Source organism: Arachis duranensis, chromosome 8, assembly GCF_000817695.3.
Source record: "Arachis duranensis cultivar V14167 chromosome 8, aradu.V14167.gnm2.J7QH, whole genome shotgun sequence".
Lineage (NCBI taxonomy): Eukaryota > Viridiplantae > Streptophyta > Magnoliopsida > Fabales > Fabaceae > Arachis > Arachis duranensis.
In genome coordinates, this window is record NC_029779.3 from 6,097,291 (window position 1) to 6,124,443 (window position 27,153).

The following is a 27,153-nucleotide window of genomic DNA, read 5'->3' on the forward strand; positions in this document are numbered from 1 at the left end:
AAAGGCTCTAGATGTTTCTCTAGACTTGAGGTACCAGATTAACATGTGATAACTACAAATTCTGAAAAATTCTACGTTTGTATTGTGCAAGTTTAAGCCACCTATTTGACTTTAACTACTTACTTCCTAACAGAGTTTCCACACAAAAAGTTAAACTCCAATGGATCAACAAAGCACATCTTGAAGGATGCATAGATGTAAATAGAAAAGGAAGTTAGGGTGGAGATCCTCATCAACATGCTCAACATGAACAAGCATTATGCTGCTATTAATAGGATTCCAAATCCCATGGAGAACAATCAATTATGTTACTTATCAGAGATAGCTTACAACAAACAACTCCCTTTTCTGTAAAAGTCACATTTCCTCAGTGTTAATGCTATCAAATAACTTACAACAAATGATCTCCTTGTCGGTTAAAGTCACATTCCCTAACTGTAAACTTAAACCGACCATGGTGAAAAAATCCTTGGCACTGAGATGTCTTCCTTTTGACCAAAACCAAGTCCTAAATGACCATGGAAAAATGGTTTGCAACCCAGTTCATTTCGTTATAAAAAAAGCACATGTTCGGGAAAAGTAGAAGAATCCAGCGGTGCAGCACAGGCTTTGCCTGAACTAGCTTTGTGGTCTTATAGTATACAAGGCAGCATCTGGTTGAAGATCAACTATGGTGTTGGTCATGTGCTTCATACACTAACAATTCCAGAGACCCATGGAACAACCACTGGTGCTGATTGGTGTGAGTTCCGATACCATTCAGGATATTTATCCTTAAAATTCAATCGAGGTTTCTCAGCCTGAATTCAGAACATTGAATAAAGTAAATTAGCCGGCCGAAGGAAAAACACGCCCAAGTGGGAAAATTTTAGATCAGACAATATATGCTATTATGTAACCTTTTATCCCTCCAGACCTTGGAGAATACAATTATCTAAAGTTATGCAAATATATAGAGGGGGAGTCAAACTATTGAACCATGAGATACGACTTACATATTTAAGCCAGCATTCCTGATGTTTGTGTTGATATCTATCTGGTGAATGACACCCAAACTCAGATGGGCAATAAACCCAAATATTGCATTTCTTTTGACCTTCTTTGGCATGTTTCGCATGATCCAAGCAAGCTTGACAGCAATCAGCTGCACTAGCCTTGTGGTGGGTGAGACCCCATCTTACTGCATCACCATCATAATCTGTGTGAAGTTCAGCATGGCACTCAGGTGGAAGGGACCTGCCAGGAAGAACCTCCTCCTCTGCAGAGAATAATATATGCTTTTGAATACAAAGAATAAATAACTTCAAAGAGGAAAAAGCTTACGGGAATACTTCTTCCAAACTCTATCACAATGTATGCAGGGTTAAGTGATTCTGGGAAACCAGTATAGTATAGAGAGGAATGTTTTATATACATTCATTGCATACCACGGGGTACCGAGGGAAGATTAAAAGTCTACAATCAGAATAATAAAATAGACTGGAGATATGGATAATACCAAACCCCTCTGCACCCTCAGGTTTGTCTTCATGTTCTGTATTAACAACTTGAACAGGTATCCAAAGGCCAATCTCTTCACAAATTGCAGCCCAATCAGACTCCAATGCTCTTGCTAGCATACCTAGGAGATGGAAATAAACACTTAAGCACAAGGTATAAAAGATTTGTAAAAAATTCATTGCTTGTTTGAACGAACATGCTGCATTATTTCAAAGTATCACACAATCAACTTTTATAAACATAGCAGAAAATGTTCATACCAGCCTCTTCATGGGGAATGGCTGAGTTGGAAGTCCTACTCACAAGAGCCAACTTAGCCTCTCTCAGTTTTTCCATTCGCCAATTTTCAACTGCTTCTGTATTTTTTAAAACGTAATATCACCAAATCGAGCAAGAATGGACAGAATTAAGTGAGGTAAGCCAGTAAAATGTTATCCAAATTCTTTGAACATATACAAGATAAGACCACCAAAGTTTAGAATCTAAAATAACATGATAGCAATCCACAAAACAAGGGGGATTACACCACCTATGCTTGAGATAAAACTGCATCAAACTTCACTAGAATGGTTTTTCTTCTTGATTGGTTTAAGATTCAGTCAATGTCTGTACTTTTTACCAAACATAAGACCGGCTTACTTATTATTCCTTATTTTTAAAACCCATCTCTTAACAAGGCGAGACACATCTATAGGAACACCACGGTGGTGCAATGTTGTGGAAGTGTAATTAAGTGATTCTATGACACACACAGCATGGTAAACTACAAAGATTTTCTAAGGTTGTTGAAAGTGCATTTCTATTGCCCTTAAGCAACCTGAAAGTTGCCAAAAAAGAAAAATGGAAGTGGAAGACAGTGCAAAGGTACAGCTATCTATCTTACAAAAAATATAATACACAAGTTGCAGAGAAACTGCAAGAAAAATAGTGCAAATTGCAAAACATATTCTTTGGTGAACTTGATGTACTTTGTAGTTAATAGTTAAATTCAAACAATATAATACACAAGTTGCACAACAATGTTCTATTTATTTTAATGAAAAATAGATTCTCAGAAGCACAAGTTACAGGCAAAAAACCTCGTTCCTTAGCAATATCTGTGCGAGTGGAGTTCAAGTTGGTTAGTCTCTGCAGTATCTCATCAATTATACTCTGTTTCAAAGGCGGAGGCAATTCAACCGCCGCAGTTTCGGTTGAAAACTCACCTTCTAAATCCTTCACCTATTAGCACAAACAGCATTTTAATAATATTCACTGCAGTTAACTTCTGAGGAAGTGCTTACCCTACTCAGAAATATAAATAATAAGTGCTTAGTTACTTCTTACCAATTTAATTAACTCCTCCGGTTTAAACTCCTTTCGTATTCGGATAGATTCCTCCATTTTCCTAATCTGATCTGGGTTATACAATACACCTGACATAATAAAAAAATAAAGAAAGAAAAAAAAATCAATACAGAAAACGCAGAGAGAGAAGCAACAAAGTGTTATAAAAAAGAGAGGATGATAAAGTGAAAAAGTTGAATCGGAGATTAATGTTAATAGTTACTTACTATTGCGTGAAACGTTACCGGAGTAGATGTATAAAGAAGCGTAGAGAGTGCGAAGAGCGTAGAGTAGAAGTGCGATGTTGAAGAAGCATAGCAAGAGTGTGATTTTCTTGTAGGAACTGTTGCTTCTCGCCATCTTCCTCTTTTCTGTTTTATCCTCATTCCACCATTGCACGCTTCTTCTTTTATCTCTGCGGCGCCTTTAATATTTTTCAAAACTAGATATTTTGGCTCCGATTATAGATCGATGAAACTGAAACGAGCTCAAATATAATTTGACTTAGTGAAGAAAGTAACAATGTTGAAGTAGAGAATGATGATTGGATCGATTATCGCTTAGGCCTTAGCTGAGCTTACAGAAACGGACATCGAAGTGATCGAACCCGGTTTGTTTGTTTCTATCTTGTGTGTCTTCTTTGGATTGAGCTGGTTTTTTTCCTCCGCCACTGGGGATGGCGGCCGTGCTAAATTGCGCTTGCCAGTCAGGCTAACGTGCGCCCCCTATTTTGAAACTGATTTTGTAGCGAGAAATTAGCCACGGTACCTTTTGTTCGCTCGGATGTCAAGTTGTCAACACTGGCCTGGGCAGTGGGCACTCATTACTCACACATGACACATTGACACACCATTTTTAAGGTGTTTAATGTAAGGTGTTAGAGAGTACAAAAGTTGTTGATCCAAAATAAATTCAAAACAGGAAAATAAAAGGAAAATATGATCGCAAAAGTTCGCTTTTTAATTTTTGTGTTGTAGTTCAGTCATATTTTTTAATAAAGTGAAAATTTGACATATTTTTTGGTATTTATTTCGGTGCGATAATAAATTTATACGTACCGATACGAAAAAAATATAAAAAATAATAATAAGTCATGTAAAATTTATTTTTCACGTCAATATCAGATTTTTTTTTAAAAATAAATATCATATAACTAATTTTATTAAAATATCTTTATAATTTAATAAAAATAAAAAATATTTTTATTTAATTTTATAAAAAATTTAAACATCCTTACTTTAGTTAATTAAACAAAAATATTTTTTTAAATTAATCAAATTTTAAAATTCAACTTATTCTAATTTTTTATTTTCAAATAATTTAAACAACAGAACAAAAACATATCTGAAAAACAAAAAAAATCAAAAGATTGTTCTTTCATCTGGATTTTAGAAACCCTCTCTTCGATTACCGTCTCTGAAGATTTTCTAGTGTTCTTCATCTTCTCAAAGTTCTCTCTCTCTCCCTCTCTCTTTCTCTCTCTCTCTGGCATTCGTCTTCCTCTTCGTCCTCCTCGTTCTTCATTACCGTCGTCAGCCTCTCCTTTCCAGTAATTCCTTCCTTGTGATTTCTGTGATTTTAATTATTATAGCATTGGTGTGATTTTTATAATTAGTGTAATTTAGTTTGATTTATGTGATTTTATATTAGTTGTTGTTAATTTTAACAAAATAAAAAACTTAAGAAAATTGTATGCGACAATCGACAAAATTGGACATGAGCTTCATGTGAGATATTTTGGGGGCAGCCTTTAGTTTTATTTTGGGGGAATGATATGGTTTAGATTTTTTATCCTAATTGAATTCTTATTTTATCTGGATATATTTTTTGAAACTTTGAATGCAATTTTTTTAATAGAAAATTTAATTTAGACAACAATAGTTTCATTTTTCAAATGCTGCATAGTATCTTAATACACATCTAATTTCACAAATTCTAAGTGATACACTCAAGATGTCACTTATCTTAGCTATTTTCGATCATGCATTCATCAATCCGAAAGAATATTCTTGAACCTTAAGTATCAAAACATACCTCTTTCTTGACAATACCAACAATGCATATAAAAGTCAACCATATTATAAGAAAAATGTCAATTGGAGATGAATAATAATAATAATAATAATAATAATAATAATAATAATAATAATAAACTACTTATTACTTAGTACTCACAATAGGCAGCTTTCATCCAGAAATAATAATTGGAGTAAGTGAGTTTCTTCTCCTTTTTTTAGCAATAGACAAATTCGTTTTTGCCTTCTCCTAAGAGCATAGCAACAATGGATTACTCGACGCACTACCTTGTTGAGTAAGAATATTAGAATTGGAACCAAAGACCTTAAACACTTTAAAGGGAGAACCGACATTATTTTTCAAATGTTGAACAATAGATTGAACTAGTTAAGTCAATTGACCAATTGAATTGGCTAATGAATCCAAAGTCACTTTTTCTAACTGTTCGCTGTAATGATAAAGAAAAAAATTAACAAGAATGTAAAAATAGAAATAATAATGAGATATTAATCAAATAACAAATTGAAATTCACAATAAACACCCAAATCTAGAACATAAAAATTATTCATCAAATTACAAATCTAAATTCACCATAACCAGTGTCTAGATATGAGAAAGGTGTCATTGTCACCCCTTTAAAACAGACCCAGGGACGTGTGTGGCTGCGTGTGCAGTAGGGCACATTGCTAAGGACATAAAACGTGGCAGCGCGATGATCTACGATAAGGCAGCAAGGCAGAAAAGAGAGCGAATCTGCGAGAATAAAGAGAAGCAATGCAGAGAACAAAATTATGTGCAGCTGTGCGTGAAGCCGATCAGACGAAAGAGACACGTAGAAAGCATAAAAATAATAGAGTAAGAGTGACTCAGTAATTATGACCGCGGAGAGTGAGAGGGGAGTGAGTGACCAAACCCTAAATCCTTTTTGCTTTTTATTTTTGCCAAAATACATAATCATAATATGTATGCTGAGAATTATAGAAGAATATTTTTATATATTTTTTATATGGTAGAATAATACCATGAACACATATTCTTAAATCAAAGAATTATAGAAGAATATTGAGAATAAATTCATAAAATCAGAATAATAAAAATAATAATTATTATATACCTGTTTAAATTTTTTGTTGGTTTTTTATGGTTCTTCATGTTAGGAATAGAACTTGCCTCAGCAGAAACAGCCCGATTATTTCTACGTGTTTTTACTATTGTAATTAGCTTATGATTTTATGTATTTCAGAAAGAATACATAACAATAATAAAAGAGAGTCGCTATTATATATCAATTTAAGGTGAATCTATATAAAATATAAATTCAATCTAATTATTGACAATCTTATTAGTGTTATAATCAAAATAAATCATATAGATTCTATTTTCAAATAAATATTCAATCAAAATTAATATTATCTAAGTTTGAATATTGATATCTACCATAAATAATTTTTAGATAAAAATCATATATTTTCAATTGTATAAAATTTTTAAAAAGATATTTATTTATTATCAAAAATTATGTTTTTATTATAACGTAAATTTGAATAATAATATATACTAGGAACAATATCTAAATAAAAATAATAAGTTTTCAATAATCTGCAATTTTAAAAAGTAATATATTTATTATTAAAAATTATATATTTATTGTCACAAAGATTAATAATAAGTTATAAAAATAATATCTACTTTAAATAGTAAATTTTATTAAATTACACTCATAAATAATGTACATATCTTATAATTATATGATATGATATAAATATAAAATAATAAAATCTTTTTAAAAGATAATTTCTCAAAAATAAAGTAGGAACCAATAAAAATTTGAACTATATATAAAGACATATTTTAACATGTCATTAACAAATTATATTTACATTATAATTCTAATTACGTTATATATATGCTTGGATGTTTGACATGGGTAAGCAAGAATCATCCGGACCATCTCAACGTAGCGAGAATAAAAGAGACATAAGAGAGGTTAGCAAGAATGTTATTGATAACTAACTCTTATGTTATCCGTACTTCAACCATATACCTCACATACCCCAATATTTCTATTCTATGTACCACCGTTTTTATACAGTTGCAGTATATTCTAATGAATCTCTGACAACCATGCATCCATTGCTATACAACATATTCCCACCATTATTTATCATAGGTCCAACTGTCACAAATTTTCAGCCTCATACTCTTTTATATCATTTTCAATCTACTAATAATCCAAGAGATACAGATAAAATTCTTAAACTGCTAAAGTATCCACAACATCATCAGTCTGACTCTAGTACAAATAAGAAAGCATCAAAGCATACAAGTGTACGCGATAAGAAGATATCTACGGGTAAGAGAAGAATTGTCTGAAATTCACACCAACCATATTTTCAGACAAATGTGAATTCCAAACAATTCTTCTCTTGGCCGCAAATATCTTCTTATCACATACACTTGTATGCTTTGATGCTTTTTGTTTTGTACCAGAGTCAGACTAATGATGTTGTGAAGACTTTAGTAGTTTAAGAATTTTATCTGTATCTCTTGAATTAGTAGATTAAAAAGGATATAAGAGAGTAAGAGACTGAAAATTTGTGACAGTTGGACCTACGATAAATGATGGTGGGAATATGTTGTATAGCGATGGATGCATGGTTGTCGGAGATTGGTTAGAATATATTGCATGTAAAATCCGGTTAGTTAATAACTAATTAATTCATAAATTAAAATTTATTCTAGAAAAATTGAAATGTGTTTTTATGGGTTAATATGATAGAGAAAATTAAAACAAAAAATTCGACATTAATTTTAAAGAATTTGGCCCAAAATTTGGCCGAACGGGCCGAATCAATTGAATTGGGCTCAAACTGGGCCATGGGCCCAACCCATTCACATTAAATGAATGAGTTCAGCTCCTTCTCTCTCCATTTGGCAAGCTGAACACGTTGGAACAGCCATGGGAGGAGGAAGAAGAAGCAAACCCTTGGTTTGATTCAAAGTGCCATAACTTTTTATCTGGAGCTCCAATCGCCGCATTGTTTGTGGCCACGGGACCGCGGTATTGAGCTCTACAAAGCCCACAACTTTATTCAAGAGGTAAGCCATGATTTCATTTCAGTTTTCTCAGCCCTTGATTTCAAAATTCTTGGGTAAAAATGTTGAGATTTTGGGTTCTTTGATGTTATAGGATCCAATTAGCTTGAAGAAAAAGCTTAGTCTTGCCTCTTTGATCCTTAGGCTTGGTAAGATTCTCAATCCTAAGTGAAATACTTGAAATTTTGTGATTTAGTGATTGAATTGTATGTGTGGGTGTATATTATGTGTATTAGGCAATGTATATGTGTACATTGGAGCTTGATTGAAGTCGTGGAAAGTGTGGAGTGGGCTTGTGGTACTGAAAAATTGGTTGGTGTGGTGTTGAGGCATTGAAAGTTGAGAAAAAGTTCAATTGGAAGTGTTACGGGTTGAGCGGGGAATCGGCCAAGGTATGGTTTCGGTTTCCTATATCTAAAATGTAATGTAATGTGAAAAATTAGGCTAATGACCCTAGGATAGGATTTTGAAATATTGATGTAGTTGTTGGATGATATAGATTAAGTTAAATATATGAATAATGGTTGAATGGTTGTGAGTGGTACTAATTGTTGATAAAGCATGTAAGATTTTAAGTGAGATAGATGATATTCCTAATTGTTGGTAAGGTTGAGGCTCTTGTTGATGAGTATGAAATTGTATGTGATGTTGGTATGTACATATAATGATTAATGAAATTAAACATTTATTTGGAAATTGAGATGTGAAATGTTAATTATGAATTGAATTTATTGAATTGAAATTTGATTAAAAGTGGAAGAATTGGTGGGTTGAGGATTGAATGGGAAGTTGGAATATGCTTGATGTTGCATGGCTGAGTTCTGGTTGTTTCAAAAGGGGTTTGGAAGTTATGTGTTTTGAATATTTGAGGTTTTGTAAGTTTTGTAAAAATTGTGATTTTTGGCCAACTTTGGTGAAGCATAGCTTGATTTCCGGACCCCGATTTGTGTCAAATTTATTTAAAAATAAAATTGGGTCCAAGATGTTTATGCCGTTCGAAAAATGAAGGAAAAATATTTTAAAATGAGGAAGTTATGCTCGATCAAGATTTGGTGCGTAAACTAAAAAAAATGAGACTTAACAGCTTTTTCTGTTGCTGTATTACATGCGTATGCATGCATCCCATACGCGGGCAAAATCGCATGCCCACACGTACGCGTGACATGGGAATTTTGCGTACGCGAAACTCTCATACGCGACCAGTCGATTCTGCCTGGTTCGCGAAATTAAACAATGCGTACGCATGACCCATGCGTACGTGTAACTTGGGGTTTCTTTGGTGCTCACGCGTACGCGTGACCTATGCGTATGCGTGATCCTGTTTCCAACAAATATGATTTTTTTATGTTTTTAAAATCGAATTTCAAGCTTCTAAGCCTCCATTTTCATCCTTTAAGTCCTAAATCAATATAGAATGCCTAGTAATTAGAAGAAACTAAGGAAGAGGGTAATTTGTGGACGAAAAAAAGGAAAAATTATGAGGAATTATGACAAATGATGATCATATGAGTTGTTTAGGATGATGGTGGAAGTGTTGTGTATGATGTGAGCCGAATGGCGATGTGTGATAATGAATTATGGTTGGTTATGAATTATGATTATAAGCCGGATGGCTGAGATAAATGTTGATTTATGGCCGAGATTGAATGCATATATGTGTATTGATTGAAAATGTGATTGTTGCACTTCCACCTATCTGAGATACGAGTTTTTCTGGGTGAAAGCAGTGGCTAGCCACCACGTGTTCCAGGTTGAGAGTCGATATTCTGCTGACCCTATGCCATAAGTGTGGCCGGACACTGTGAAAGTTCTGGATGAGCTCACCCCCATGGATAAACACCAGCGAGGGTGTTGTATGTGATTATGTTTATGTTTGTGAATAACTCGAGTTAGGGATGCACGACAGAGGGACAATCCAATGGTTAGCTACCAGGACTTATCGGGTTGGCTTTATAACCGACAGATGAGACTCATCAACCACTAGGACAGGCATGCATCATATGTATTTATATGATTGTTTGGTGTGATTTGTTTGGAATGCCTAATCGATTGCATAAATACCTGCTACTCGTTTAACTGCTGTATTTGCTTCCTGTTTGTGATTTTCTTGCTTGACATAATTGTGTTTGCAATATCGAATTATTGATGGCGGTTGGGAGGTTTGGAGGTGTTGAAAAGGGGAGTGTTAGTTAGACTAAAGATCCTGAGTTAGTTGCCTATTTTCATTTCTCATGGTTTAGTTATGATTGTAAGCTTTAAATTATCTGTTGGGAGTTCTAGGATTGCCTTCAGATTTCCCAGGACATTATTTGTGGTTTTAAGATAGAGGAAGTGAGGCTCCTCGCTGAGGCATGCTAGAAGCTTCTGATTTTGAGAAGATATTCATCTTTTGGGCTTTATTTTGGTTATCTGTATTTACTTAAATACTTATTATCTCCACTTCTATATATATGATGTATTAAATCCTCTTAGAGGTTATTTTGGAGACTCGGGTTTGTAACTCTTTATTTTGGATTTTCTTTTTGGTTTTCCTATATCTCTATATATGTATAACTATGTGCTTGGGCCGGTTACCTTCGCAAACCCAGACCTGAGCTTTGCTATCTGTATCTTGCCCTCTATTGTACATATATTCGTATCAGCTTACTTTATCTGTTTCATTTACGTTATAAATCGGAGTGTTGCACTTTTCAATTTAACGATTTTGTTTTATCCCTTTTTCTTCAAAGGCTCATAGTTAAAGATATTTTTTTACTCTTATTATATATAAGTTTACTTTTAGAGGTCGTAATATCTCACCACCTCCGTCTTATGACTTAAGCATAAGGTTCTGTGTGGTAGGATGTTACACTGCAGTAGTATAAAAACTGTGGTACATAGAATAGAAATATTGGAGTATGTGAGGTATATGGTTGAAGTACAGATAACATAAGAGTTGGTTATCAATAACATTCTTGTTAACCTCTCTTGTGTCTCTTTTGTTCTTGCTACATTGAGATGGTCCGGATGATTCTTGCTTACCCATGTGAAGCACCCAAGCATATATGTAACACAATTAAAATTATAAGGTGAATATAATTTGCTAATGACATGTTAAAATATATCTTTATATATAGTTCAAATTTTTATTTGTTCCTACTTTATTTTTGAGAAATTATTTTTTAAAAAGATTTTATTATTTTATATTTATATCATATCATATAATTATAAGGTATGTGATTTTTTATGAGTGTAATTTAAAAAATTTACTATTTAAAGTAGATATTATTTTTATTTAAAATTTTTTTAAAGTAGATATTATTGATACGAGTTTTTCTGGGTGAAAGCAGTGGCTAGCCACCACGTGTTCCAGGTTGAGAGTCGATATTCTGCTGACCCTATGCCGTAAGTGTGGCCGGACACTGTGAAAGTTCTGGATGAGCTCACCCCCATGGATAAACAACAGTGAGGGTGTTGTATGTGATTATGTTTATGTTTGTGAATAACTCGAGTTAGGGATGCACGACAGAGGGACAATCCAATGGTTAGCTACCAGGACTTATCGGGTTGGCTTTATAACCGACAGATGAGACTCATCAGCCACTAGGACAGGCATGCATCATATGTATTTATATGATTGTTTGGTGTGATTTGTTTGGAATGCCTAATCGATTGCATAAATACCTGCTACTCGTTTAACTGCTGTATTTGCTTCCTGTTTGTGATTTTCTTGCTTGACATAATTGTGTTTGCAATATCGAATTATTGATGGCGATTGGGAGGTTTGGAGGTGTTGAAAAGGGGAGTGTTAGTTAGACTAAAGATCCTGAGTTAGTTGCCTATTTTCATTTCTCATGGTTTAGTTATGATTGTAAGCTTTAAATTATCTGTTGGGAGTTCTAGGATTGCCTTCAGATTTCCCAGGACATTATTTGTGGTTTTAAGATAGAGGAAGAGAGGCTCCTCGCTGAGGCATGCTAGAAGCTTCTGATTTTGAGAAGATATTCATCTTTTGGGCTTTATTTTGGTTATCTGTATTTACTTAAATACTTATTATCTCCACTTCTATATATATGATGTATTAAATCCTCTTAGAGGTTATTTTGGAGACTCGGGTTTGTAACTCTTTATTTTGGATTTTCTTTTTGGTTTTCCTACATCTCTATATATGTATAACTATGTGCTTGGGCCGGTTACCTTCGCAAACCCAGACCTGAGCTTTGCTATCTGTATCTTGCCCTCTATTGTACATATATTCGTATCAGCTTACTTTATCTGTTTCATTTACGTTATAAATCGGAGTGTTGCACTTTTCAATTTAACGATTTTGTTTTATCCCTTTTTCTTCAAAGGCTCATAGTTAAAGATATTTTTTTACTCTTATTATATATAAGTTTACTTTTAGAGGTCGTAATATCTCACCACCTCCGTCTTATGACTTAAGCATAAGGTTCTGTGTGGTAGGATGTTACACTGCAGTAGTATAAAAACTGTGGTACATAGAATAGAAATATTGGAGTATGTGAGGTATATGGTTGAAGTACAGATAACATAAGAGTTGGTTATCAATAACATTCTTGTTAACCTCTCTTGTGTCTCTTTTGTTCTTGCTACATTGAGATGGTCCGGATGATTCTTGCTTACCCATGTGAAGCACCCAAGCATATATGTAACACAATTAAAATTATAAGGTGAATATAATTTGCTAATGACATGTTAAAATATATCTTTATATATAGTTCAAATTTTTATTTGTTCCTACTTTATTTTTGAGAAATTATTTTTTAAAAAGATTTTATTATTTTATATTTATATCATATCATATAATTATAAGGTATGTGATTTTTTATGAGTGTAATTTAAAAAATTTACTATTTAAAGTAGATATTATTTTTATTTAAAATTTTTTTAAAGTAGATATTATTTTTATAACTTATCATTAATCTTCGTGACAATAAATATATAATTTTTAATAATAAATATATTACTTTTTAAAATTGCATATTATTGAGAACTTATTATTTTCACTTAGATATTATTCATAGTATATATTATTATTCAAATTTGGGTTATAATAAAAACATAATTTTTTATAATAAATAAATATTTTTAAAAAATATATATATTTGAAAATATATTATTTTTATCTAGAAATTATTTATGTTAGATATCAATATTCAAACTTAGATAATATTGATTTTGATTGAATATATAATTTATTTAAAAATAAAATCTGTGTGATTCATTTTTATTATAACACTAATAAGATTGTCAATAATTAGATTGAATTTATATTTAATATAAATTCACTTTAAATTGATATATAATAGTGACTCTCTTTTATTATTGTTATGTATTCTTTCTGAAACACATAAAATCTTAAGCTAATTACAAAGGTAAAAACACGTAGAAATAATCGGGCTGCTTCTATTGAGACAAGTTCTATTCCTAACATAAAGCACCATCAAGAACCAACAAAAAATTTGAATAGGTATATAATAATTATTATTTTTATTGTTCTTGTTTTGTGAATTTGTTCTCAATATTCTTCTATAATTCTTTGATTTAAAAATATGTGTTCATGGTATTATTCTACCATATAAAAAATATATAAAAATATTTTTCTATAATTCTCAGCATACATATTATGATTATGTATTTTGGCAAAAATAAAAAGCAAAAAGGATTTAGGGTTTGGTCACTCACTCCCCTCTCACTCTCCGCGGTCATAATTACTCCCCTGTATCATTTTTATGCCTTGTGTGCGCCTCTATCGTCTGTCTAGCGCCACCGTTCTCGCAAACGTCTCCTTCATCTGATCAACATTGCTTCTCTTTATTCTCACAGATTCGCTCTCTTTTCTACCTTGCTTCTTTGCCGTAGTTCATCGCGCTGCCACCATTTTGTGTCCTCAGTGTGCCCTACTGCATATGCAGCCGCACACGTCCCTGGGTCTGTTTTAAAAGGGTGACAATGACACTTTTCTCATATCTAGACGCTGGTTACGGTGAATTTAGATTTGTAACTTGATGAATGATTTTTTATGTTCTAGATTTGGGTGTTTATTGTGAATTTCAATTTGTCATTTGATTAATATCTTATTATTATCTCTATTTTTACATCCTTGTTAATTTTTTTCTTTATCGTTACAGTGAACAGTTGGAAAAAGTGACTTTGGATTCATTAACCAATTCAATTGGTCAATTGACTCAACTAGTTCAATTTATTGTTCAACATTTGAAAAATAATGTCAGCTCCCCCTCTAAGGTGTTTAAAGGTCTTTGGTTCCGACTCTAATACTCTTACTCAACAAGGTAGTGCATCGAGTAATCCATTGTTGCTATGCTCTAAGGAGAAGGCAAAAAAGAGAGAAAAAACTCACTTGTAATAGTTATTTTTATATTTAGTGGGTGCATGTATCTTTTAGACCAATAGCTTCGATGGGTTTGGCCGATACTGAACTTGCAATTGCAACATACTTGTATGGTGATCTATTGGTGGATAAGTAAGTAAATTTAATAAGCATATTGTTTTTTAATGGCATTGTGGATTTGTTTAGCTATTTTTATTTATGTTAATTTATCTTTAGCAGCGATGAGGAGGATATAGTATTTTTAGGGGTTACAGCTCACAGAGATGTATTCAGGAGTTTGATGACAGGCAAGCCTATTGTTTCTCCTGTGCTATACTTAGTAGCAGATATGATGAAGACAAAGTTGACCCGAGAAAGTGGTTATTGGTTTTTACCTCCAGTTTTTGCGGTAAATATATAGGAGTGTATATTAAAATAATACGGGTGTTTGTTATTTTTATTGCGCATATAAACAAGTGGCAAAAATAACGTAGATGTCAAAGAAGACAAAAATGGATCCCAACTGCCTGCCCTCTTGCATCACAGATATCTATTTGGGCAAAGTTGACTGCTTAAAAAGAGTAAGAATTGTTGCATACACCATATAACATAACATAATGCATTTATGTTTAATATACATAAAATTTGTTTTCGTATAAAAAAGTTTGTCGTATAGAATCATATGCTTGTTATTCAATAAGTTTATATCATTTTTAAATTCAAATTAGCAAATATGGGTATGAAATAAATTTAATAACTAAAATAACTTTCTCTGGATTAGGTGTTTATCCCTGTATCCGAGACTATTGACGAAGGTCGTGAATACTGGTATCTCGTAGTGATTGATCTGTTAAAAGACAAATCATTTTGCTAGACCCATTTTCTGTTGAGAAACAATTCAAGCGAAAGAGGATAGCCTTGAAATAAGTAAATATATTTTATGTTTTCTTGTTAATTTTCTAGGTATATCACTAAAAAAGGAAACTCTAATATAGACTTAAATAGGCCATTTTTTTTGGATGAAGTATTAAAAGATCGTATCTATAATTTTGAGATCACTCCGAATCTGATTCTTCACAATTTGAATTTGAAAAACTAGAAGGCCTTCCCACACTCAAAGCTGGATCGTAAGATAATATAGTTAGTAGTTATTGGTATGAAATTTATACATGAAATAATACTCTAATATATCTTGCTCGATATGTAAGAATGACGCGGGTGTGTGGGTTGCAAGTTGGATCATAGCTTTATTTTGAAGATGATAATTTTAATATAAAGGTAATATTATACACAAATTTTTTTCCTCATTCTTTCTTTGATAATTTAGGTAGTTAAGCCTAATGTGTAAATGTTAATATTTTATTAGGTTTATGATGGGAATCGAATGAAAATTGCAGTCTCACTCGTGTTGAAGAATTATAATATGATCGAGTACAGGGTCAAAAGAAATGTCTTTAAAAATCTTAGAAAGCTGTATAATAATCACCATCTTGATGATTATGAATTCCCGCAAGATTAGATTTATAACATTCCCTTTTTTATTATTTTTGTTTTTATTATTTTCTTGTGGGCATATAAACCTTCTAGTGACATACGCATTATATTTTGTTTACGTTTGTCTTCGTATTTGTTTGTCGGATTATTTAATGTCTCTATTTGACTAGAGATATAATTATTATGTTTAAAGATAGGTTTTCTCGGCCATCATTATTACTTCTATGTTTTATAATTTTTTATTACTTTTCTGCTAGTGGTGCTCGTTATTATTCTATTTTGACATTATGATTGATTTGATTATAATTAGATAGATTTAGAATCAATATATATTAGTAAATAGTAGTATCTTTGATATATGAGTTGCTTTTATCTGAGGCCTTGACAGTCAAAAATGCTGAAAGTGAGACACTTCTAAGTTCCATCGATGCACTTAAGAGGCGGGCTACATAGTCGGAAGGAAATCTAGTTTCCAATTATTTGTTATTTTATTTAAATAAGCTTTGATGTAATATTTTAGCATTAGCAATTGCAATTGTATAACACAATTGCTCTATGTATTTGCCATATTTCCTATCGTACCATATGCTATCATGGCAGCGTTTTACATGTTTTGGATTTCAGCTGCTCTACATTGGGTGTTATTGGGTTCCACAATTTTTCACAGCATGTTCTTCTACGGTAATTTTGTCACTTTATTTGTGGTATCATCAACCTTACTACAGCAAATTTTGCATATTAATTGTATCATTAAAATGTTTCCAATGAAACCGGCTTCACTAGATTGTTTCTTAATTTTATGCTTAGAATATAAGTTCAACTTAAAGTATTTTCTTGCATTCTGCAGATTTCTATTACAGGTAAAAGCTTCTTTAGTGCTTCATTTATTGCAAATAGTTGATCGTGAATAACATCCTAAAGAACGGGCATTTTAATGTGATTGGAGATGTTATCTTATTCCTTGAAAAACTATGTGTCAGCCTTGCAAGTGCTCTGTTTGCATTCCTCATGTTGGATGCACACAAGTACAGCTCTGCTCATAACAAGATATCATCTCCACTCTTGCCTGTTGTGGTATGTTTTCTAAAATATAGTTAAAGTGAGTAAATGAAAAATCATTTAGCAAAAGCTTAAAAGATGGTAATTTAGGATAAGTTGCTATCTAGAAGGACCAAGAGCTGGAAAGTAGTTGCTAACAGAGAAGTCTTATATCATTTAATGTGATTTTCACACAGTTTGCTTTTCATTTTGTTTAATGCAGTTATGCTGGGCTCTTTGGAAATCTGCTAACACACCTCCAAATGATTCAAGTGTCTCAACTGCACTTAGACTAGGGAACACTAAATTATGAATAAAGCGTAATTCTGCATTTATTAATGCATGATCCAGATGTATAACACTTTGTTTTATTGGAAAATGTTGAAATATGAGTTCCTTGAAAATACAAAAAGATATTAGTCCAAGTCTATTCTAGTTAGTTGGCTAGGTAGATATTACATGATGTCTTAGTTTTATGTGTAATACAGGTTTTTGATGTAACAACTTATGTATAATAATAGGGCATTCTTTTATTATCCATCCATGTACCTGCTATTAATAAAGTTATTAGAGTCGCATTTTAATTATTCTTATTTATTCAATTGTAAGTCATGATAAAGAAGAAACAATAAAGAAATACTACATCACTATTCATCATTCTTAGCTATCCAATTAAGAATAAAGCAAGGATTAAGTTAATCACTCTGTTAACGTTAGACGTGGTGATAATGGAATGCAAGTTTGATATAGAGTATGAACTTTCAATTTTGATGATGACATGTAGATCTGTTCTAAAGTCTAGAGTATTAAATGAAAAACTTAACATAAATTGCAACACACTATTAACTGTTTCAACTTGTTACTAACACAGATATATCTCTTTTATCTAACATCAAGTTTAGTATAAACTTAAGAAGATGATGAATCGAGAATGTGGAGAAAAAAACCATATTTTTTTTATCTTCCTTATTGGGAATCTAATTTATTGCTCCACAAGCTAGATGTTATACACATCGAAAAGAATGTTTGCAACAATGTATTATATACTTTGTTCAATGAGACTAGAATGTCAAAGGATAATATCAAAACTCGTAAGGATCTTAAAGAAATGGATACAAAGAAAGATCTATGGCCAAATGAAAATGGAAGATATCATCCATCTTTGTTCACAATGTCAAATTCTATGAAAGATATATTCTTGCGTACTATAAAGAATGTTAGAGTACCAGATGATCTCTCGAGTAATATTTCACGGTGTATTGACTTGAAGCAAAGAAAGCTCTCTGAATTGAAGCACTATGTTTGTATTTTTTTTCTTTCTTTTTTATATATGTAGGAGAAAATTGAAGCATATAGCACTCAACAAGTAGTGGAATTAACTGTTATTTCTCCTCTTGATGCTCTTGGAGTAGTTCTTGGAAAAGAACACCCTGGTCGTGTTTGAGGTTTAGGCATGGGAGTTGTTCCAATTATTGCTTTCAAGAACATCACAAGGATTAGTTAGATGAATTTAGGTTCTTCAAATGATGCTGATACATTATCCACTTGTAGTCCAAGTATGCAAGAAGAGTTGGATACTGTTAAAGCAGAATTACAAGCGCTAGTCTCTTATATTGTTTCTAAGGAAGGAGGTAAAATTTCAGTGCAATTAACTGGAATGTTCCTTACTCAACAAGTTTCACAAGTACAAATACAATTTATGTTTTTAATACTTTAAATTTATTTGTTTTTTTTCTTTTTTAAGTTGAAATTAAATATCTTTTGTTAGAAAAAAGTTAGGTTGAATTAGCATTAAAGTATCCATTAATTTTGGAATATGCATATTAACGATAACAACTATTTGACACACTGTAAACTCGCAACCTATACTCCAACAGTAAAAGAAGATTAGGATAAAATGTGTGGTCACTAATATGTTAGATATTATTTTTTTCTAGAAAAAAAAATTTTTAATTTGCTGATTTTCAATTACTTTGATGGTTGCATTTTATCTTCATGCATATTCTTCACATATTGAATGAAGAAATAATTTCTTGTTGTTGATATGTCGAAATAGGAAGAGGCCATTTCAATACTTTTCATCTTGTTTAGCTTCATTAAATTGAAAGCATCATTGATGATTTGTTATTTATTTATGCATTTGTATGAACAAATAAAATTTATATTTTTTATTGTGCTCATAATTATATTTTTGTCGTAAGGATTGGATCAAGAGAGTGAAATTCCATCATCAAAAGAGGTAGGAAGTAGGTCTTCTGGAGCAAGCAATAAAGACGCATGATTTTGCATGAGATATTTTATGTATTAAGGATCATATGTTAAGACATATTATTGAAAAATGTTATCTTTGATACTTTGTTTTTGGATTATGACTTTTGATTTTTGGTGATTATGTTTGAATTAAAAATCATGTTATGATGTTTGATTTATGGCTGTCTTTTGGTTATTACGAGATTTTAAAGTTTGAATTCCAAAAATGCTACTTCAAATAGGTGGTTTCAATCTCATTTAAAAAGCATAAAGTTGTCATCATAATTAGGTAAAAATAACAGTTAGAAACTGCAATTTTAAACGAAAACGTTGCCATTATATCCTGGTAAAAATGGTGGTTAAAACTGTCGTTTTAATCTATCTAAAAACTGTTGTTTTAAACCAAATAATTGTGGCGGTTTTTTGAAAACTGTGTAATAATCAGAATGGCGCTCAGAATAACTATGTTTCTTGGAGGCATCATTTTTGGTAATAATGGCGGTTCAAACTGCCGTAATTTTCAAAAAAAAAAACTGTCATTTTAGCCCTTTTGTAGTGATACCTGACTTTAATAATAGAAATGACCATTTAGATGATTTAGTGTTAGTTTGGATTGATCTTTTTGAGTGAAAAAAATAAATTTGTTTAAAAGTAAAATATTTATGTTTAATTTTAAACCTATTTGAATATATCTTTTAAAATAAATATTTTTATTAAAAAATAAATTATTACTTTTCTTAAAGTTAACAATATCTTGCTTTAAAAAAAATAGAAATAAAAGATGTTTTTAATATTTTATTTTTTTTAAAAATAATCGATCAAAATATGAAATAGTTTTTATCTATTAATTAAAAAAAATAAATACTTTTTTCAAAAGCTAATTTAAATTGACCTTTAGGTATAAGTTCGAATTTTTATAAATAGACTACAAATATTTTGAAGAATTAAATCTTATTTTGGTCCCTGAAATTGTGAATTGTATTGATTTAGTCCCTAATAACTTCTCAATTGCTATAATTCGGTCTCTCAGATTCAAAAAAGTGCACTAATGTAGTCCCTCATATATTTTCCGTCGTCGGAGTTTAACGCTGTTAGTGACGTGGCTCAAGTCTTGCCACGCTAGACATATTAAAACGTGTCGTTTAAGGGTTTGAATAATTAGTATAGTTCAAAAGGAAGGGGTGTAACGTCTTAGTATTGTTCAAACTTTCAAATGACGTTGTTGAGTTTCGATGACAGAAAATACACTAAGAACTACATTAGTGCACTTTTTTAATTTTAGAGACCAAAATATAACAATTAAAAAATCAAAGACTAAATCAATACAACTCGTCATTCCCAAATATTAAAGTAGGGTCTAACTCATTTTATATTTAGCTGAAATTGATTAAACTATTTTGATTCTAAAACCCTAATTACTTGGTTTTTTCTGTTGTATTAGCCAACAAAAATCAAAGTGCGGTCTAAATACTACAAGAATTGAACCATCTCATGTATCCACAAGTTAACATGAACAAAATTATAAAATAACCACAAAATAGTGAAAATACCAATGCGAGTAGGTCATACTCTACCAAATAATAATGAACGCAATGATGTTTTAGACACAAGGTATAGAATATGCTTAGTGTATAACTTTGCCTTAATATATGGAACACTGAACAGAAAATCTTTATGTAATTGTGTCCCTTTTTCTTTGAGGTTAGATGGTTAGGATTAGTATCCATTCATTTGGATGTGTTCATACTTCATAGGATACACAAATTTGAGATGAAAGTCGATAGTTGGCTTGGTTATAGTAGAGCGATCATGTAACAATTATTTATTAGGTTTTATTAACAGGCTACTATTTATACAAAAATATTTTTATATAATTATGATAATTGAATTATTAGATAATTCGATAGGTTTATTTAAAATATTTAACATAATATATTTTAATATTTTAGTTATTATTTTTTCATAAAAATATTTTCATGTGACTAACTATTTTACTAACATATTCCTAAATTACAAATTATTTTTTTTATATGTATCTAGAATTTAAATTCTTAATGTATTTGTTAAATAGTTATTAAAATAAAAAACTTAAAAAGATTTAGTAATCATATTTCTAAAACACATATATTAACTGAATTTATTTATTTATTATTATTATAATAATATCTCGCAGTTAGCCTCTTAATTAACTTGATTGTTGTCATCATGGCCATTTTTATATTACGATTTCTTGATGAGATTGATGTTGCTATCTAGTATCTAGTATCTAGTATCTACTAATAAGAAATGAAAAAGTTGAATCATTATTTTAATAAGCAGATATTAAATCCTGAAATCCAGATATTAATGTTGCTTTACGCCAATTATTATCAATTATTAATAATTAATTAATAAAGGCTAAAACCTTCCGTGGAAAAGGTTCCAATCGAATGGACCTAGTTTGGTTGAGGATAAGGACAATCCTGAAGACGCTAGTCGATGCTATCGTTAACATCTTGATGCACATCATCTGCTTTACTCAGATCACGAAAACAAATATGATGACAAAATTAAGAAAATTATATATGTATATATAAAAAAAAGGTTATTTTTCTTTTATATTAATTATTATAAAATAATTAGAAAATAAATATCATAAAAATTATTATAAATTATATAGAATATAAGTTCTCTGTATCTCATAGGAGTAAAAAAATGGAATATTTCAAAAATAATAAAAAAAAGGTTTAAAACAGAACACCAGTATTTGCTAGGGAGGTTTTCTGACTTTATGTATCGATCCCAATTTTCATCCCCACGAGTTGTGATCATCAGGATTCAGGACACACCCATCAAGAGGGGATTAAAAAACCGACCAAAAAACAAGGAAAAGAAAAGGGGATTAAAAAAGAAGAAAAGAAGAAAGTGATAGTCAAAAACAAAATAATATGATAGGATTATTGGCTTTTTCGGTGAAAGAATTTGTCATATATGACTGTAAAATTTATTAAAAAGAATGATAATATAATTTTATTCATAATTTTTTTTTACATTATATGTTTGTATGAATTAATAAAAAAAGTAATATTATTAAAATAGGAGTGATTATATTCATTTTTAATTTATTATTATTATAGAAAATATTTTTTATTATATTTCTCGACTTATTACATATTGTAGACTTCGATAATGGATGCTGAAAGATGTTAAAAAAAAATGTATTATGAATTTATGATTAACTAGTTGTTATGAGACGAAATTTCAATGTAAGCTATTCTATTCGTTGAAATATTTATGGCGAGTTTAAAAATTAGGAAGAATTTTAAATATATCAAAAACACTTGTATTCCAGCTGTTTTAATATTGATCTTAACTATAAAAAATATATGTAATATATTAATTGAAATCAATAGTTAAAATAATTGAAATACCAATATTTTTAATATATTTAAAATTTTTACTGTATGCTAAACATCCAAAAATGCATTGTTGCATCTGTCAATATTTATATAATTTATGGCTAATTAATAAAATTATTCAAATTCTAAACACCTTCCTCTAAAAAGAAATCCAAACTTCTCATTTTTAACAACTTCTAACGGTTGAATTATATAATACACCCTACTATCTATAATATGAATTTATATTTACAGTAAACCAAAATTAATTTAAATTCAATTATATATATTCAATTAAAAAGTTAATTTTTTGTTGAAATATTCACCAATTTTTTAAATATTATTTTAAATCTCAAATTTTAAAATTTTTGTTTTAAATTTTAATATTTTAAAAAATTAAATTACTAATATTAAGTAATTAAAAATTAATATTTTATTCGTAAAAAAAAAATTGGATGGAGCATACAAATAACCAATAAAAACTGGACAGGAAGGGTAACAGCGTTCGGGGAAGCAATCTGTGAAGGCGGAGCGCGAGTTGAGCTCGCTGAGACGCACCAAAACATATCTCTCTCTCTCTCTCTCTCTGAATTTTGTAAAAACTCACCCGTGACACAGAGAATCGCAGAAAGCGACCGGTACTTATACTAAGACAAACTCTCATATTGAGTCTAGTTTCTCTCCCTTGTATTTAAGTGTGAAGTTTTGTGATTTGTATTTCTGTGGCAAAAGTAGAAGAAGGAGGAGACGCGAAATGTGGGGATTTGGTGGCAGATGTTACTGGGGAAAGAAGGTAGCTGGCGACAAAGCAGATGGGATTGTTGTGGTGTTCGCATGGATGTCCAGCGATGACAAGCACTTAGACAAATATGTTGACCTCTATTCCTCTCTCCGATGGAATTCCCTCATCTGCCATTCTCAATTCCTCAATATGTCAGTTCTCCCTCTATTCTCATCTTCAATTCAATTCAATTCAATATGATAAACTGTTTGATATAAGGTCTTCAATTCAAATCTATCTGTACTCTGTTTACCTATTTTCAGTTCAATTTTGAGTAGTGATTACTGATTAGTGATAGTTATGAGGTACTACAACCTTTAAGGCGCTATTGTCTATTTGGGCTTAACTATTACAGATCCAACAACAAGATACATATTTATATCACAAGAGGAATGGGTCGTTACTCATTCCCGACTAAGCATTGATCCAGGATAAGAAAATTTCCTTGTATAATTTTCAGTTTCATTCGAAGCCTGTGGTCACTGATGTGTACATTCTAGACCAAGATAATCCATGTTTTGTTTGCTGAAGGAACCATCCCCTGTTGTTTTATGAAGTGTAATCAGTAGTGGTTCCCCTGTCTTAGGATTCTCAGATAGACACACAATCTATTGTTTCTTGGTCAGCTCGAACTGTTAGAGTGTGAAGCCATAGTTTTTTATCCATATTTCTCAAGGTTGCCTTTAGCATCTAACCTTGCCTTGAATGGATCAATATGGTTGTCATGGCCGAAAAATGTGCCATTAGGTTAAATTTTTATCTCGATGATGTCTTTTAGAATAAAATTTCCATCCATTTTTTTTATATAAATTGCTATTTTCTAGCAGTATAACCATTACTGTTGTTTTGTAAAATCCAAAAAGTCAAAGTTGAAAGTTTTCATTTTAGGTTTTACCTTTGGTTGGGTAATGATTGGATTGATGATGTTACAACCAAGTGATTAATTTCAAATGTCAAACCTCTTATTCAAGGGGTTTATTCGGAGAATACTTTGGTTCTTTGCATATCTCAATGTATTCTGGATGATGATTGAGACCCTGCTATTATTTGCAGGTTCTTTCCTGAGAAAGCCACAGCTCTTGCTGTTGATATTCTTAATGAACTTGTTGAGGTAAGTTTAGCTCTACTCTATTTTTTAGGTCTTTCAACCATACATTAAGTCAATCAAAATTTTGCCCTATAAGTTCAAGCATACATATACTGTTTTTTAAGTTTTTATGCATCAATATGCAGGTGCTGAAAATTAGGCCTTGCCCCCTTGTGTTTGCATCATTTTCGGGTGGTTCAAAAGCTTGCATGCTCAAGATTCTTCAGGTACTCTCTGTTTTATGCGATGACTTTTCATTTTATTTATTTGTTTATATTTCTTTTCATGCTATAAAACCTCTAGTCTAACATTTGACAACTCTATATTACTTCGATCCAGATAATCAATGGGACTTCTGAAGCACATAATATGGTATGTTTTCTTCCGGCAGCACTTTAGTGGAAGATTTAGTTTGTGTTTTATAATTAGTTTACGCATCAGGTCCCACAATTTCTCAAATTCTTAGTGTGTTGTGGGAAATGAGATAATGTTCAGTCCCTAGCTTGCTACTCTATATTCCATAATTTAAGTGATCCTATTTTGCTTCTATAATATGCTCATGTGTATATTTGGCGCTGATATTTTGTCATTGCAACTTTTCTGTTCACTGATAGTTTTATTCATGTGCTTCACTGCTCTAAACTATTTTCTTGGTACAGGATGACTATCGGCTTGTTAAGGATTGTATATCTGGTTACATTTATGATTCCAGTCCGGTTGATTTTACCAGTGATTTGGGTGTTCGATTTCTTCTACAACCAACTGTTTTGAAAGTTTCCCATCCACCAAGATTTGCTTTGTGGGTTGCAAATAGCATAGCATCTGGTCTTGATTCTCTTTTCCTTAGCAGATTTGAAGCGCAGCGTGCAGAGTATTGGCGTACTCTATATTCAACCACTGTAAGTAAATGACAATACATGATTTATTGATATCTAATCATCAGCACCACCTCCCCCTTCTCCCATCTTTCTCCTTTTTAAGTTATCTGCTTATGTAATATTATTGTGCAGAGTATGAAGGTCCCATATCTCATTTTGTGTTCAGAAAATGATGATCTTGCTCCAGTTCAAGTTATTTCAAATTTTGCCGATAAACTTAAATACTTTGGAGGAGATGTCAAATTGTTAAAATGGAGTAATTCTCCTCATGTAGGTCAGTATCTTGATCAATTATACTTAATAGCAGATGGATGAGATAATAGATAATTCTTCTTGACAAACCGTTTCCTAATTCAATTATGAAGATCCTATTATGACCATGTAATCCTAAGATGTACTAGCATATATCTAATCTTTATTTATGATAATTTTGCTTGTCCATATGACTGTATGAGTATTCAGTGTGGAATATCTGTCTGATTAACTATAATTACTTGCCTTCTCCATGCTACATTTGTCTTGTTCAATCTATTTCAGATGAATGTTTATTTATTATATTAGCATTTTGCGTAAAATTGAAGATTACTAGCATAGGCATGCAACTTGCATATCCTTTTCTTTCCCTGGCCTGTATTATGTCGTCTAAGAAAATGGTATTAGTTTATGGAAAATGTAAAGTCTTGGCAATGAAGGAGAGTCTCGGAGCAACGGTTGAGTTGTCTCCGAGTGACCTCAAGGTCACGGGTTCAAGAAGTGGAAACAGCCACTGATGTAATTATTAGGTTAGGCTGTGTACATTTCACTATTGTTTTTAATAGTCTTGGCAATGAACGGTTGTCTGCCTCCTTTCCCATAAGCTCTGCATTTAGATCCCAACTCAAGTTTGTATGCTAGTCTTATCAAATATTGCATGATTCCAAGCACTTGAGTCTGCAACGATGCAAATCATGAATAGGAATGATTTTTATTTGCTTTACATCCTGCCTAAAACCGAAATGAACATTATACCGGAGGTAAATATATTGAACTTCATTATATTTTTCTCACAGGTCATTATCGGCATCATCCAGTGGATTACAAGGCTGCTATTTCTGAGATCCTTGGCAAGGCAGTTGCAATTTACCGTCGCAAAAATCAACGAATTGAAGATGAGGTCCTAGGCATAGAGGGAACTAGAGATGAGATCACAGATCCATTCTCTGAATTGAGGAAAGCAGCAGTGACCTCAACTAGTTTTCAGGGTTTTGCTGTTTCTCCAAGTGATAATCTGTCACCCGTTTCAATGGAGTACTACGATGGTAAAGATGTGGGCTCCATACCTGATGAACGGAAGGAAGGTTTTATTCATCTGCCAAGCCATGCAAGCATCAATGCGCATGGTGTTCTTAGCCAAATACTGTTTGATGTTTGTGTTCCAAGGAACGTTGACGATTGGGATATCAGGTCAAATTCCAAGAATGCAGTGTTACATGGTAGAAGAAGGCATGCTCCATTTAATCCTATAAAATGTATTCGGCGCTCAAGATTGTAAGACTTGAGGAACAAAAGTTTCAGGTGAACTCTTGCAATCTTTGGAGGCATAAGGACTAATAAGCTCCTTCTTATGCTTCTTTAAGCACCAAGGAGTAGGCAATGTAAGCCTTGTTTAATATGGTAAATTGTACAGCTACCTCATCGGAGAAAAAACTATTATGGTTTTGACTGAGATCACTGTAACAAGAATAAAGAGGATGTTGTAAATGTAATGTAATAGTATCCTTGTATTACGTGGAGAGATTCTGTTCGTACTGAAGAAACTTGTGCAAATAACTGCTCTGGAATTAGATACGCAGTGATCGCCAGATAAGTATATAGGCATAGAGTATTAGAGTTCACTATCTACCTCATTCCTTCATTCAAACTCAGAACAAGATAAGGATGTTAGGTACACATTACACAATATATCTTAATACACATTATAAACGGCGCATGAGAAAAT

The 27,153-nt window shown here is 31.7% G+C and overlaps 2 protein-coding genes across 3 annotated transcripts; one reads left to right on the forward strand and one right to left on the reverse strand.

The window, feature by feature from the left end:
• Positions 1-214: 214 nt before the first annotated feature.
• Positions 215-3,714, reverse strand: LOC107460420 (uncharacterized). Its single transcript, XM_016078786.3, has 8 exons — positions 3,408-3,714; positions 3,054-3,303; positions 2,827-2,915; positions 2,580-2,721; positions 1,761-1,856; positions 1,499-1,621; positions 996-1,258; positions 215-800 (listed from the first exon to the last, which is right to left on the reverse strand). The coding sequence occupies exons 2-8, from the start codon at positions 3,184-3,186 to the stop codon at positions 690-692; spliced, it is 957 nt and encodes a 318-aa protein (XP_015934272.1). The 5' UTR covers positions 3,187-3,303; positions 3,408-3,714; the 3' UTR covers positions 215-689.
• A 19,223-nt stretch (positions 3,715-22,937) lies between these two features.
• On the forward strand, positions 22,938-26,984 carry LOC107460404 (uncharacterized). 2 transcript variants are annotated; one of them, XM_016078770.3, is made up of 8 exons: positions 22,938-23,067; positions 23,162-23,362; positions 24,264-24,321; positions 24,444-24,524; positions 24,637-24,669; positions 24,957-25,196; positions 25,308-25,449; positions 26,225-26,984. In XM_016078770.3, exons 2-8 carry the CDS (start codon positions 23,184-23,186, stop codon positions 26,704-26,706), a joined length of 1,215 nt encoding a protein of 404 aa, XP_015934256.1. In that variant the 5' UTR covers positions 22,938-23,067; positions 23,162-23,183; the 3' UTR covers positions 26,707-26,984. The 2 variants fall into 2 exon arrangements, with proteins under 2 accessions (XP_015934256.1, XP_015934255.1); XM_016078769.3 differs by having other exon boundaries at positions 23,165-23,362.
• The last annotated feature ends 169 nt before the right edge of the window (positions 26,985-27,153 follow it).